Source organism: Myotis davidii, unplaced genomic scaffold (genome assembly GCF_000327345.1).
Source record: "Myotis davidii unplaced genomic scaffold, ASM32734v1 scaffold1476, whole genome shotgun sequence".
In the NCBI taxonomy this organism is placed as follows: domain Eukaryota; kingdom Metazoa; phylum Chordata; class Mammalia; order Chiroptera; family Vespertilionidae; genus Myotis; species Myotis davidii.
In genome coordinates, this window is record NW_006287253.1 from 4,192 (window position 1) to 17,790 (window position 13,599).

Consider the following 13,599-nt stretch of genomic DNA (forward strand, 5'->3'; position numbering starts at 1 on the left):
TCCTGATGTCAGGGGGTGGGCAGGGCTGGTTTCTCCTGAGGCCTCTTTCTTCGGTATGAAGATGCTGTCTTCTCCCTGGGTCCTCACGTGATTGCCCCTCCGTGTCTGTGTCCTGATCGCATCTTGTAAGGACAGCAGTCTGATTGGATGAAGTCCCACACAGTGCCCTCATTTTATCTTAACTACCTCTTTAAAGACCATATCTATAATAATACAAGTGTAATATGCTAATTAGACCAGATGTCCCAAGGAAGCCGGGGCTGCCAGGGAAGCCCAGGTCCCAGGTGCCTGCCATCGGCCAGAGAGTAGCCCAGGTCTTGGGTGCCAAAGAGAATCCGGTGCCAGCAGCCAGGGGAAGGAAGACCTACTCCTGCATGAATTTTATGCACTGGGCCTCTAGTATTCAAATAAAGTGTTTCTAGGTATGGGGTTAGAGCTTCAACACAGGTGCCTGAAGGGTACAGGCCATCCCCTAGCACTCTGGCGTAGCCATTATCAGCAGGGTTTTGCATTTGATTGGTTAGTATGGCTAGTGGGCAAGTGGCAAGGTCCTGCAAAGGGTCAAGCAGAGCCTCAGCCCAGCCACAGGGAGGCCGAGGGCCTGGGGAGGAAGTGGCCTGAGCAGCCTCCTTTCTTGCTGGTGGCTTTGCGTGCCCTTTGCACCTGTTCTTCGGAGAATGTGGCTGCCGGTCAGATTGTGGGTGAGCTCTGCTTTTCTTTCTGAGGCTCCTCACCGCTCCATTTCTAAGCCAGATTCACAGCTCAGCCAACGCAGACTGAGAACGGCAGAGGCTAGTTGCACACAACGCCCTGACCAGGTGTCTTCATATTCTGTCACTTCACTTCCCAGACTGGCTTCCAGGTTCCTCCATGATTCTCCTGTGGCCTGTTTTCCTCCCCAGAGCACCTGTTCCTTCAGACCTTCTGGCAGACCATGAGTCGCGAGTGGACGGGCATAGACAGACTGCGCCTGGATAAGTTCTACATGGTGAGGAAGCAGCGCGCCGCTCGGCCAGGTCCCCTGCGGTGCCAGAGTGGCGGGGGGAGCGGGTGTGAGCACCCAGAGAGTCGGGGAGGGGGTGCTGGGGGTGCAGCATGGAGTGGTCTGGCCTTTGAGCCTCACGCCCCAACAGGGCAGAGCTAAAGGCTTCTGGTCAGTGCGGCCACCCTGACCACTGACCCATAAGCCTGGTGGTCGCTCAGGAGCCTAGGTCTTGTTCGGGGTGCACATGCCTAGGATTGTGCAGCACTTGACCTGTCTCTGAAGGTTGGCAAGTAGGCACAGAATTCAGTCCTTGAAACACCGTACAGGCTTTCAGTTCAGAGGAGGAGGGTGACAGTTGCCCTCCTGGAGGGTTGTGGGGAAGCTGTGAATGCCGGCAGAGCCATGAATGCCAGCGGAGCTGTGGGGCTCGTGCCGTCAGTGGAGGCCCTTGGGAGCCTGGATGCCAGCACTTGAAGTTGGCTTCTTCCAGCCGGAGGCAGCGATACAGTTGTCGTGTGCAGGATCCCTTTTTCCCCTCCTGCGAATTTAGGTTACTGATTTGCCTTTAGAAACAGCTCGCCACCCCCATCCCGTGTTGAACTATAGTGTTGTTACTAAGTGGTGTTCACTGGGACTTGGCACAGTCCCCAGATGAAGGGACAGTGTTGCTGTCTGAGAGCAGGTGACCCACTGGGCACAGTGTACAGGGCAGTGGCTGAGCCTCACTGAGGACGCGTCCCCTCAGGGCAGCAGTTCACGTGTGATTCTGTCACTCAGATCAGCTCCGATTGGCTCAGGGTCATGTGGACGCCGCATGGCAGACGCTGAAGTGTGGGCCGGCAGAGAGCTGAGGAGGCAAAGAGGATGGACACGAAGGCAATGGGCAGAGGAGCAGGGCGGGGCCAGGCTTTGCACTTTTACAAAATACAGGTTTATCAGGCGGGGGAGCTCTGTGTGATCAGCACACGCAGCCTGAGGTGCAGTCGCTTCGCTAGGATGGATTCGGTTGCTTTTTGAGGCCCATTTCCCAGGTCCCCTTGTGACCAGGTCTAGCAGCACAGCCCCCTTTTGATGGCACTGTAGGTTGGAAATGAAGTAGGACAGGCGTCCTGGTGCTGGGAGTGCTCTGTACTGTCTTATCACCTCTGACCACGACTGGACCCTCAGCGGGATGTGGGGTCAGTATGCAGAAGGCAGGAACACTGGGCCAGAAATGCTGTGAGCAATGCACTGGGGAACGGGGGGTTGTGGGGCAGGCATTGGGCTCGATGTAAATGATGAGGTTCAAGGGGAGAGTTTACTGCATGGAGATCAGACAGTAAACCTTTTGCTCTGTTGGGGGGAGATGTTCTCAGTTGTCGGGCCCAGTTTTCACGGCCTCTGCCGCCGCTGGGCGCCTGTGCTTCGTTCCCGTTCTCACGCCTGCAGCAGGCCCATCCCCCTCCGCTGTTGTTCGTGTGCCTCAGTTGCTCCCCAGGTCTCCTCTAGGAGCCTGACTTCCCGGTGTGTTTGGGAAGTTGGGGCGTCTCAGCCCTGGGCAGCAACACCTCCCCCGGGCTCTGAGGGCTTGGTGTTCTGTCCACCTGCAGCTCCGGGGCCGGCTGTGTGTTTGGGACTCGCAGACGACCACGGGCACAGGGGCTGCCTGGGGAAGTCTGGGTTGCGCTACCACTAACGGGGCCTCCTTGTGCCACAGCTCATGCGGATGGTCCTGAAGGAGTCCTTGACGGCCCTGAAAACGCGGGGATGGGAGGAAAGGTCAGTACTCACAGCACGTCCTGCGTCTGCTGCTGGTGGGCCAGTCCCGATTCCTGTCCCTGGGGGATTGGGTTCACGGGCTCTTTTAATTATTTGCCGTAAAGGAGACGTCAGCCTTCACATTAGAGAGTGACACGATGGCACTTACAGTGAAGGTGTTTTAAAAATTATAGTTTGTGTGAGTTCGTGTAAATGTTTGTTTTCAACCTTGATGGTAAGTTGTGAATTAGCATTGAGTTCTCACATAAAAAATATTGTGTGTTTGTGATTAGCTCTTTTGTCAATGACCATTGCACGGGTTCTGGAAATACTTAATTTGTCCAGAGCTCTCCCTCTGCCAGTAGCGCTGTGGAGGGGTAGTCTGTTTCCCTAACCGGCAAGGGGCCTCCATGCCTGCGGGCACGGGCAGAGCTGCTCTGCTGCAGTGGGTGGGCTGGGCTCTGCTGGGGCTCAGCTCTTCCCAGCCCCTCCTGGGACCAGGCAGTGCGGGTCCTGCCGCCTGGCCTGGAGCTGTGCGTCCAGCTGATGCGGAGCTGGTTTCTACCTCGGGGGTGGAGGGCAGACAGAGCCACCACACAAAGTGGGTTTCTGAATGTTCACATTTAAGTCTTTTAAAAATTTAAAATTTGGTTTCTTTAGAATTGTTTTCTAATTTTGAGAGTGATACATGTTCAGTATAAGGAACTCAGAATTTATAAGGCATTAGAAAGGGATTTTAACTCCAACAGACACTTTTTAAGATGCTGCATTGTTTTGTGCACATGGTACGGAAGTGGTATCATTCACACATGACATCTGCAGTTTGCTTTTTATTTTACTGAGGATGCACCAGAAACATCCTGCATGATTTTAGGGCAGGGGTGGGGAAAGACAGGAGGGAAGGGGCTTAGAAACAATGTATTTTGAATTGATTTATAATTAAAAAGTGTACATTAAAGGAGTTAATTTCAAGTAGGTGGATACTAAAACCACTCCCCAGATGTTAGAATAGCTACTGAACCAGCGCCTTCAGCTTACAGCCCCAGGTATGCGAGGACTTTTTACCTCTGGAGAGCAGTTAGCAAAACCTTGGCCCTGCCCCCTTTTTCCCCACCTGAAAGAAGATCACCAGGAGCTGGACTCTAGTTAGCTGATATTTTTTTGTTCGCGTCCTTGTGGGTGACTTTACGTTGGGGTAGGAGTCCTTTGGTTTTGAGTGGTGTCATCCCTAAGCCCCCAAGGGGACCTTGAGGCCTGGGGTCTCACTCATTTCAGGACCTTGGGCTGTGGGTTCCCCCGTAGTAGCTAGTGACTGAAGTGGAATCCAGTGTTAGAGGGACGGTTGACTTCAGTGAACTTCTTACTGGTTTGTTATTACGGAGGTGGTTTCGTCCTCATTCACTAGTGGTTCAGTGCAGGGATCATGTTGAAGCACTTGGCCTCCGTTGCCTGGGTGACCGGTGCTGGTGTGACCTCTCTACCCTTCCCTGTCCTGACACAGTGTCTGTGACCAGTTTGTTTTGGGTAAGTGTTCGTTAGCGTGATCAGCAGCCCTGGGAGGAGGCCTCCTGCACCTGCTCTGGCTTCGACTCCTTTTTCCCACGTTTCCTTCCCCAACTGGTGAATCCCTCCTGTTGCCACACACCCAGGTCATCCGGGCAGCCCCTTAAAGAATGCCCATTTCCAGCCAGGTGTAGAGATCTGTGTGTCATCAGGTGCCCAGGATTTCAGATGCCTGTAGACCCTGAAGGTGGGTCTCCAAGCTCTCTGACCTGGGTGCCCAGGCCTCTGGTCACTGAAACCAACGTGCCAGGGAGCGGTCTGTCGTGACCTTACGGGCCCTGTACTTGGTGAAGCAGCACCTGGGAGCAAGCTCATCCCCGTCTGTGGCCTCCATCTCCTTCCTTGGCATTTGCTGTGTCCTGGTGTGCCTTCCCGAGCAGTTCCCAGCGAGGACAGCAGGGAGGGGTGCGAGACAGCAGGTGGTGCTCGCCTCCTGTCGCCCCAAGCCTCTCCCTGCACTCGGGACAGGGAGGGCCTGTGAGTGCTCACACATCTTGCACTTTGTAGCTGAGTTCAGTCAGGCCACATGTTGTGATGCTGGGAAGGTCACACGAATCGGTGATTGACAGGGTCCTTTGTCCTGGAGGACCGCGTGGGGTTGCAGGTTGGCGTGCTGGAGGGCCGGGTGTCTGCGTGACAAAGGGAGAGAACACCATGCCCTGGTGCCTGTCCCGGCTGCTGCTGTATGTGCTCCTTTCTTTCTTCAGACAGACTGAGCAGCTGTTGGAGCTGCTGACAACGGAGATCCTGCTCCCCGATAGCCAGGCCCCCAACGGGGTGAAGAGTCACTTCATCGAGATCTTCCTGGAGGAGCTGGCCAAAGTGGGCGCCAGCGAGGTGAGGGGGCGGGGGCGGTGGGCTGGGCAGGGTGGGCAGCTGAGCTGGGTGTTGGTGAACGAGGGTCTGAGGCAGCTTCCGCTTCACTTCCCCTGCAGCTGACGGCAGACCAGAACCTCAAGTTCATCGAGCCCTTCTGCAGAATCGCTGCCCAGACTAAGGAGTAAGTGGCAGGGGCTCCCTCCTGCCGGCTCTTCTTTCACACCGAGTTCTTCTGGGGGCTGTCTGGGGATTGCTGTTCCCTTTGGGGAAGAGGTTACGCGTTGTGTCCACATGACAAATCACCAGAGGGGCTGGTGGCCGGTGGTTTGGGAGAGATGGTCACAGGAGTCAGCTGGTCTTTTCCTTGTGGGTCCCGCCTAACGCCTGCCTTCGTGCCTGCCTCCCGTTCAGCTCCCTGGTTCTACATAACATCAACCGAGGCATCTTTGAAACGATTGTGGAACAGGCCCCGCTTGCCATTGAAGACCTAATGAATGAAATGGAGGCGGAGGAGGAGGACGAGGAGGAAGAGGGGGAGATGTCAGAGGATGGTGGGCAGGAACAGGGCGTGCCGTCCAAGAAGCCACCTGAAGGTGAGGCTTACTGTGTGTTCAGTATGACATGTCTGTCCCCTCTGTGCCACCTGCCCTGGGCCTGTCTGGTCTCCTCGTTTCTGCCTTTGCCCCCAAAGTCTGTTCTTGGCCTGATGGCCAACGTGTCCTTGAAAAACAGGCACCATGTCCCTCACTCTCCTGGCCCTCGCTCCCTGTGCACCATCCTGACTCCCCGGCCCTCTCTCTTTCACTGGCCTCCACCCTCTGTCACTCCGGGGGCCTCCCCTCACCACCCTGCTTGAAGCGAAGCTTCCCAGCCCTCGCCTGCCTCCCTTGCTGTCTCACTTCCTGGCATAACCCGCTTCTAGTTACATAAATCACTGTTGATTGTCCCGGCCCATCTTTCCCACTGATGTCGACTCCACCAGGACAGGGAGCTCTGTTGATCATGGATGTAGTAGCCTGTGCCAGGATTTTAAGGCCGAATGGTGTTCCATTGTGTGCATGGACCACATGTTGCTTATCCAGTCATCTGTGGATGGACACCGATTCCTTCTAGGTTTTATCTGTTGTGTGAGCATGGGTGTACAGTGTAGCTTTTTTTTTCTAATGAAGTTGAATGTTTTGTTACTAAACTTTATTTTTGATATTTTAATTGTAGCCTAGTCTAAAAATCATAGGATGCTGGGAAAAGATGCACATTGTGTTTATCTGCAAGCATTAGAAAGTTAGGGGTATTTTCTTCCAATAGTATTGCTGTAATTTCTTTTTTCATGGTATTACTAAAAGTTGCTATTAAAAATCTGTCTACCATTAACTTAAAACAACTCTGCCAATTAAAGTTGTTTCATGCTACTTTATTTAGCGGGCTTTCCATTTTCACTCCTCAGTAGATGTATACATTTCTCATATGCTTCTTCACTCATTAGTTCTCAAGTTTTGAAGGGTTACTTAGTGTAATCTTGATCACCCAACCATCTTCATAATAAGATTTGTTGACAAGTCCTGGATTTTCTGCAAGAGCTTCTTTAATTTCAGTTACTTCTGATGGAGGAGAATAGAGGCTACTAGCAGCTTTCACACTTTCCAAAGCACCACACTCGTCTTTTTTATTTTCTTTATTTGTAAAATAAATTATTGATTTGAGGTGGGCGGCGGCGAAAGGGAGTGAGAGAAACATGGATTTGTTGTTTCACTTATGCGTACATTCATTGGTTGATTCTTGTATGTGTCCTGACAGGGGATCAAACCCTCAACCTTATCGGGACGATGCTCTAACCAACTGAGCTCCCGGCCAGGAACAAACTCATCTTGCTTGTTCAGTTTTGTCCTGACTTCAGGCAGACTGCAGTAAACAACATTTCCCAAAGCTTCCTGTACAAAGTGGCTGTTTCCCATTGTGTCCGTACCCTTTTTTGTTGTTATCCATTCACGTTTCTCTGAATTCACCCACCAGCATCAGATTGGGGTGGGGCCTACAGTGTGTTTCCTTCAGACCCTGCTTTCAGTTATTTTGGGTTTATACCCAAAACTGGGATCACTGGATCATATGCTAATTCTACTTTTAATTTTTTGAGAAACCACTGTACTTTTTCCACAGTTGCTGCACCATTTTACATTCCCACCAACAGTGCACACGGGTTCACATTTCTCCACATCCTCGCCAACACTTGTCATTTTCTGGGTTTTTTGATAGCCGTCCTCATGGGTGTGAGGTGTATCTGGTTGTGGTTTGAGTTGCATTTCCCTAATGATTAGTGATGTTGAGCATCCTTTTATGTGCTAGTTGGCCATTTGTATGTCTTTGGAGAAAAGTCTGTTCAAGTCCTTTGTCCACTTGTCACTGGATTGTTTTGTTGAATTTTACGAGTCCTCTATATATTCAGGATACAGCCCCTTACCAGATGTGTGACTTGGAGATAGCTTCTCCCATTGTGAGTTGTTTTTACTCTATCGATAGTCCTTTTGATGCACAACATTTAAAAATTTTCATTAAGTCCATTTTGTCTGTATTTTCTCTTCTTACCTGTGCCTTTTGTGTAACATCCAAGAACTCAATGCCAGGTCTAATGCTGTGAAGCTTTGGTCCTGTTTTTTTCTAGGAGTTTTATTAGTTTAGGCTTATCTGCAGGTCGTGGGTCATTAGAGCTAATTTTTGTATGTAGTGTTAGGGAAGACTCGGCTTCTCTTTTGCTTGTGAGACTGAAGAGACTGTCCTTCCCCGCTGGCGGGTCCTGGCGCCCTTGTGGAAGGTCATTTGACCATAAATTAGGGGTTAACGTCTCCCTCCCCTTGGCTTTCTCGTTAGTCAGCACCCCCTCACACACCCCACCTCCGCCTCCAGCACATTCTCTGGCACCCTGCGTCTCACCTGTCCCTCCCTTTCCCTCTCACTCTAAGCACCTGAGTGGCCCTGGCCCAGGCAGACCCAGGAGTCTCCTGACAGGCCTGCCCCTGCCCACCTGTGCCTGCTTATAGCCTCGCTGCCCTCATCTGCCACACACACCTGCCCTCATGGCCACCTGTGGCCCAGCAGTGTTCTCTGTAGGCAGTGACGTGAAAGCCCCAAATGATCTGAAACATCATCTCCACAGGCCCACCCTTTGGCTGGACCGTCTGCCCTTCTCCCACGCGTCCAGAGCTCTGGCACCACATGTACCTAAGACGCCACTCATAATTCCCTCTTTATTTCCCTCCTCAAGGACCGGTCAGGCCTTCACATCCTCTGGGGCCCCTCCCTTGTTTCCAGGCTGCGGTGGCCCCACTTCCCTCAGCGTGAGGCTGTCGGGGTCCCCCGTCTCGTGCTGTGGGCTCCCACAGCCCACACCTTGCACTCTGGGCAGTGAGGGCTGGTTCCCAGTTGTTTGTGCTGATGCAGCTCTTTCATCCTAGGCTCCCGTGGGGCTCACCCGGGCCTGGGTGAGGAGCAGGGCGAGGACGACGAGGACAGCACAGGCGCCGTCCTTCAGGTGGGTGGCCTGGGCTCAGCCTCTCTCCTCTGGGAGCTGGCAGAGCTGGAGAGGGGGAGGTGTCAGGGACGGGGAGGGCAGCCGTTGGCTGAGACTTGGGGGGCCCTGCGTCTGCCAGAGCACAAGTCCTTGAAAACGGGGTAGGGGGCCGGGTACCTGGAGACGGGGTTCAGAGGCTTCACCATTCTCAGCCGCCCAGCCCCAGGACTGCCCACCGCCTCCTGGGGCACTGGGGCCAGTGAGGACCTATGATTCCAGGCGCATTGGGAACGTGGAATACTTACAACTTCTCAGTATTGATTACTTGAGAAATTAGTCAGATTTTAGATACCTTGATTTAAATAAAATTTATCAAAATTAATTTTCCTTGTTTTCATGTGGCTATCAGAGGATTTAAATTTACAGAGAGGCTCCCCTCTTTTTTGGGGGGGCGCTGTCCTGGAGTGAGCTGTACAGTCACCTTTGCTGAGGGACAGCAGGTGTGTCCTGTGGGCCAGGTGCTTCTCTGTAGTTGCTCACATTCTGGCAGCACCTGGCAGTGACCGACACTGTCTCCATGGCGTCTCTTTGTGAAACAGTTTGACTACGAGGCTGTTGCTAACAAGCTGTTTGAAATGGCCAGTCACCAGAGCACCCCTTCTCAGAACAGGAAGCGTCTCTACAAAGTGATCCGCAAGTAAGTGTTTCTGTTCTTCCCACTGCCCTGGGGTTGCCCCTTCCCTCTCGGGCGGCCTCAGCTAGTGGGCAAGGGGGCAGTCCTCCGCTTCAGAGTGCAGGTAGCGAGGGGCCTCACCGAGGGCCACCGTGCTGCCCGCACAGGAGGCAGGAGGCTGGAGGTTGTGGGGTGCCTTCTCTGTTCCGCCTCCTTCCTCCTCCGGGAGCCACAGCCATGGGGAGTGACTGTCTCTTGTTCTTGCAGGTTGCAGGACCTCGCTGAAGGTGAGCACTGAGACCGGCCCCGGGGAGAAGGCATCTGTCCCCTTCTCTCAGGAGAGCGTGGGAGCTCGTAGGTTCACCCTCGCAGCATGAATAGTCTGCACAGAGGGGGCTGGGGTTCTGCAGCTCATCTTAGGTCAGTGCTGGGCCTGGGGCAGCCTGGGCCCAGGAACCTGCATTTCTAGTAAGTTCCCAGCATGCTAAGGCTGCTGGTCTGCAGCAAACCACTCCATGTCCTGGTGTGTGGCTGATGGAACTGGTACGGTTTATTCTGCAGACAGTTTTCTGGAAGGTTTATGATAGGAGATGTAGCATTTTCCCCGCCAACATTTCATTATAAAAATATTTACACACATAGCAGAGTTGAAAGGATTTTATCGTGAAGGCCTGCATATCCACCACCTCGACTCTGTCGTCATCATTTCATTGTCCTTGTCCTATCACGAATCTGCCCACTGAGCCCTCCCTCCCTCACCCGTAAATACTCCATGCCCATTATGAATTAAAGTCCAGTGTTTCTTGGGTGAGATTTACATCCAGTGAAAGCATGGAGACTGGGCACCTGTGGGCTTTGACTGGTGCAGAGCCTTTCATCCAGCTGTAGAACATCATTGCCCAGGAAGCTCTCCCGAGCCCCTCCCGGCATAAGCGTTTTAAAGAAGTAGGCCTGGCATCCTATGTGCTCCAAGAACGGGCTCTTTCCCATGGTGCCGACTAGGGTTTCGGGCCAGCTGAGCTGTGGTGGGCGTGGAGCAGGGCCTCCTGGCACAAGCTTGGGAGGGGCTGCTTGCTGGGCCATATGGAGCAGACTGGACAGGCCTGCCCTCAGCCCTGACCTCTGTCTGCCTTGGTCCTCAGGCCTTTTCCCTGAGGAGGACGTCCCAGAAGAAGCCTACAGGGGACTGCAAGAAGGGAGGAAGGGGAAGAAGGCCAAGAAGCGTTTGCCCAAATCCCAGCCGCAGAACGAGACAGGTAGGACTAGTGCCCGCGGATGGTGGAGGGGCCTACCCACCTGTTGTAATGGGAACACACCTGCCATGTCTCCTGGGTGAGGCCTCCAGGCGTGACCCCTCCTGCCTGCCCTGGCTGCCCCAGCACCATGAGTGCCCTGGACCAGATGCCCTGCAGCAGCAGGCTGCCCGGTGCAGCCAGGACTCAGCTTGTCTGGCTTCCGGGCCATTTGCCATCTTCCCTGCTCTCCTTGTCTGAAGTTTCAGTCTGTGCTGCTGCTTCCTGATCCTTCTTCATCTTTGATCTTTGTGCATCTGTGGGTTCTGACCCATCCACTCCTCATCCTCAGTGTCCGCCCGAGACCAGTTCGCCTCACCGCTCTCCTTGATTCTAGAGGCTTTCCTTCCCCTGTCTCCTCCCTCCTCCTCAGCTGTCCACACAATTGTGGTGAGAATGCGACAGCCTCACTAAGGACGACTCTGGGAAGGGAGGAAGGGGAGGAAGGCCAAGAAGCGTTTGCCCAAATCCCAGCCACAGAACGAGACAGGTAGGACTAGTGCCCGCAGACGGTGGTGGGCCTTACCCACCTGTTGTAATGGGAACACACCTGCCATGTCTCCTGGGTGAGGCCTCCAGGCGTGACCCCTCCTGCCTGCCCTGGCTGCCCCAGCACCATGAGTGCCCTGGACCAGATGCCCTGCAGCAGCAGGCTGCCCGGTGCAGCCGGGACTCGGCTTGTCTGGCTTCCGGGCCACTTGCCTTCTTCCCTGCTCTCCTTGTCTGCAGTTTCAGTCTGTGCTGCTGTTTCCTGATCCTTCTTCATCTTTGATCTCTGTGCATCTGTGGGTTCTGATCCATCCACTCCTCATCCTCAGTGTCCGCCCGAGACCAGTTCGCCTCACCGCTCTCCTTGATTCTAGAGGCTTTCCTTCCCCTGCCTCCTCCCTCCTCCTCAGCTGTCCACACAATTGTGGTGAGAATGCGACAGCCTCACTAAGGACGACTCTGCTACTGTCACCCAGGCCCCGCACCCACTGCAGACCCCTAGGCATGGGGCTGCCTGTTGCAGTGAAATGGGCTGTGCCATTTGAAGTGTCTCTCGATTCACCACTGCTCTGGCCAGGGCCCCGCCTTTCATGTTTCACATCTGGGCCTTGGGGCAGGCACAGGGCCCACTCGAGCACCTACTCCAGCGGCCCCCAAATGCCATCTCGTGGCTCTGGTGCACCAGGCTGTTCCCTGCTCCCGGCCCTGCTTCTGAGCCTGTCCCTTCTGACCAGCGTCACCTCCAGCCCCAGTGCACTGAGCCTGGGCCCTCCCGCCTCCTCTGTCATGTCTTTGCCTTGATCCTGGGCTCACTGCTCTTTCTGAGGCTGCCTCTCTGGTACCAGGAGCCAGCACGTCCGCACTTGTGCGGGGCCCCGGCTGCTGGTGCGTGTCTGCTCCTGAGGCTGTCGGTGCTTCTGTGCCAGGTGCTCTCGTGTCCTCTGCCGCCCTGGGCTGGCACCTTCGGTCAGCATTGAAGTGAAGTAGCCCAGGCCTTCACGCACCTCATTATGTGGCCTTGCTGTTTCAGGGAGAGGCGAACAGGAGGACTCACGTGCAGACCTGAGTTCCAGATTAGAGAGAAAGAGGCAGCGTCAGGGCCCAGGGGCTGACCCCACTGCGCCCCAGGAACAGCTCAGGGGCCGTGGTGGGAGAGGAGCGCGCAAGAGGCGGCGGCAGCCTCGGGCAGGGGCCAGAGCAAAGGTGCCTGGGAGCCAGGAGCCAGACGTGAAGAAGAAGTGGACACGGAAGAGCAAGAAATGACATGGCCAGCCCATCCCTGGCAGGACAGCACTGTCTGGCAAAGGTGCCTGGGATCCAGGAGCCAGACGTGAAAAAGAAGTGGACACGGAAGAGCAAGAAATGACGTGGCCAGCCCAGCCCTGGCAGGACAGCACTGTCGTGGACACGGAAGAGCAAGAAATGACGTGGCCAGCCCATCCCTGGCAGGACAGCACTGTCTCCCCACTGCTCCCAGTCTGCGCTGTGTTGAATGAGCGAACAGGACAGTGGGCCATGCTCCCAAGACTCGGGACGGTCTGAAGGTCAGCACTGACTGAGGTTGGCTCTCACTCAGCCATGCCCCCGAGAGCGCTGCTGCTGTGCTGACCCCGGTCCGGCAGGACCCGCAAACCACCCTCCCTGGCAGGGCAGGGGACTAGCCACGCAGCGGGCAGCTGTAAATAAAATGCTACACGTTCTTAGAAATGGGAGTCCTGCCCTGTGTGCTCACGCTGGAAGGTTTCTGGTGGGGTGAAATGACAGGTGCCGGCTCTTGAATAGTGTTTATATTTTACTAGAGGCCCAGTGCACAGATTCGTGAACCATGGGGTCCCTCGGCATAGCCTGTGGGGGATTGAGGGATCAGGGGATCGGGCCAAAAACGGCAGTCCAATGCCGCCTGCCACTCCTGCCTGCGCTCCTGCTCATCTTGGCCCCGCTGTGCCTGCCACCGCCATTGCTCCATAGACTAGCTGCTGCTCCTCTGAGGTCTCCAGGCTGCAGCAGCCCGAGAGCCCTGTGTCTGGCATCAGGCAGGGGACTAGCCACGCAGCGGGCGGCTGTAAATAAAATGCTACACGTTCTTAGAAATGGGAGTCCTGCCCTGTGTGCTCACGCTGGAAGGTTTCTGGTGGGGTGAAATGACAGGTGCCGGCTCTTGAATAGTGTTTATATTTTACTAGAGGCCCAGTGCACAGATTCGTGAACCATGGGGTCCCTCGGCATAGCCTGTGGGGGATTGAGGGATCAGGGGATCGGGCCAAAAACGGCAGTCCAATGCCGCCTGCCACTCCTGCCTGCGCTCCTGCTCATCTTGGCCCCGCTGTGCCTGCCACCGCCATTGAGCGGTAGGCTTGCTGCTGCTCCTCTGAGGTCTCTGGGCTGCAGCAGCCCGAGAGCCCTGTGTCTGGCATCCATTGGTCAGCTGAGTGGCGCTCCACTGTGGGAGTGCACTGACCACCAGGGGGCAGCTCCGGCATTGAGTGTCTGCTCCCTGGTGGTCAGTGCACGTCATAGCGACTTGCCAACCAGTCGACTG

General features: G+C 54.9%; 1 protein-coding gene across 5 annotated transcripts in view; it reads left to right on the plus strand.

Moving 5' to 3' along the window:
* Positions 1–12,772, plus strand: part of RRP1 (ribosomal RNA processing 1) — a 15,074-nt gene extending 2,302 nt beyond the window's left edge. The window contains exons 3-14 of one of the 5 annotated variants that reach the window (XM_015560818.1): positions 903–988; positions 2,682–2,743; positions 4,993–5,122; positions 5,221–5,285; positions 5,516–5,697; positions 8,551–8,627; positions 9,206–9,303; positions 9,547–9,566; positions 10,422–10,535; positions 12,091–12,263; positions 12,367–12,449; positions 12,510–12,772. In XM_015560818.1, coding sequence (XP_015416304.1) covers positions 903–988; positions 2,682–2,743; positions 4,993–5,122; positions 5,221–5,285; positions 5,516–5,697; positions 8,551–8,627; positions 9,206–9,303; positions 9,547–9,566; positions 10,422–10,535; positions 12,091–12,263; positions 12,367–12,426 — 1,067 coding nt within the window. In that variant the 3' untranslated portion in view covers positions 12,427–12,449; positions 12,510–12,772. The other 4 variants (XM_015560819.1, XM_015560817.1, XM_006759003.2 and 1 more) reach the window with 4 other exon arrangements.
* Positions 12,773–13,599: the final 827 nt, after the last annotated feature.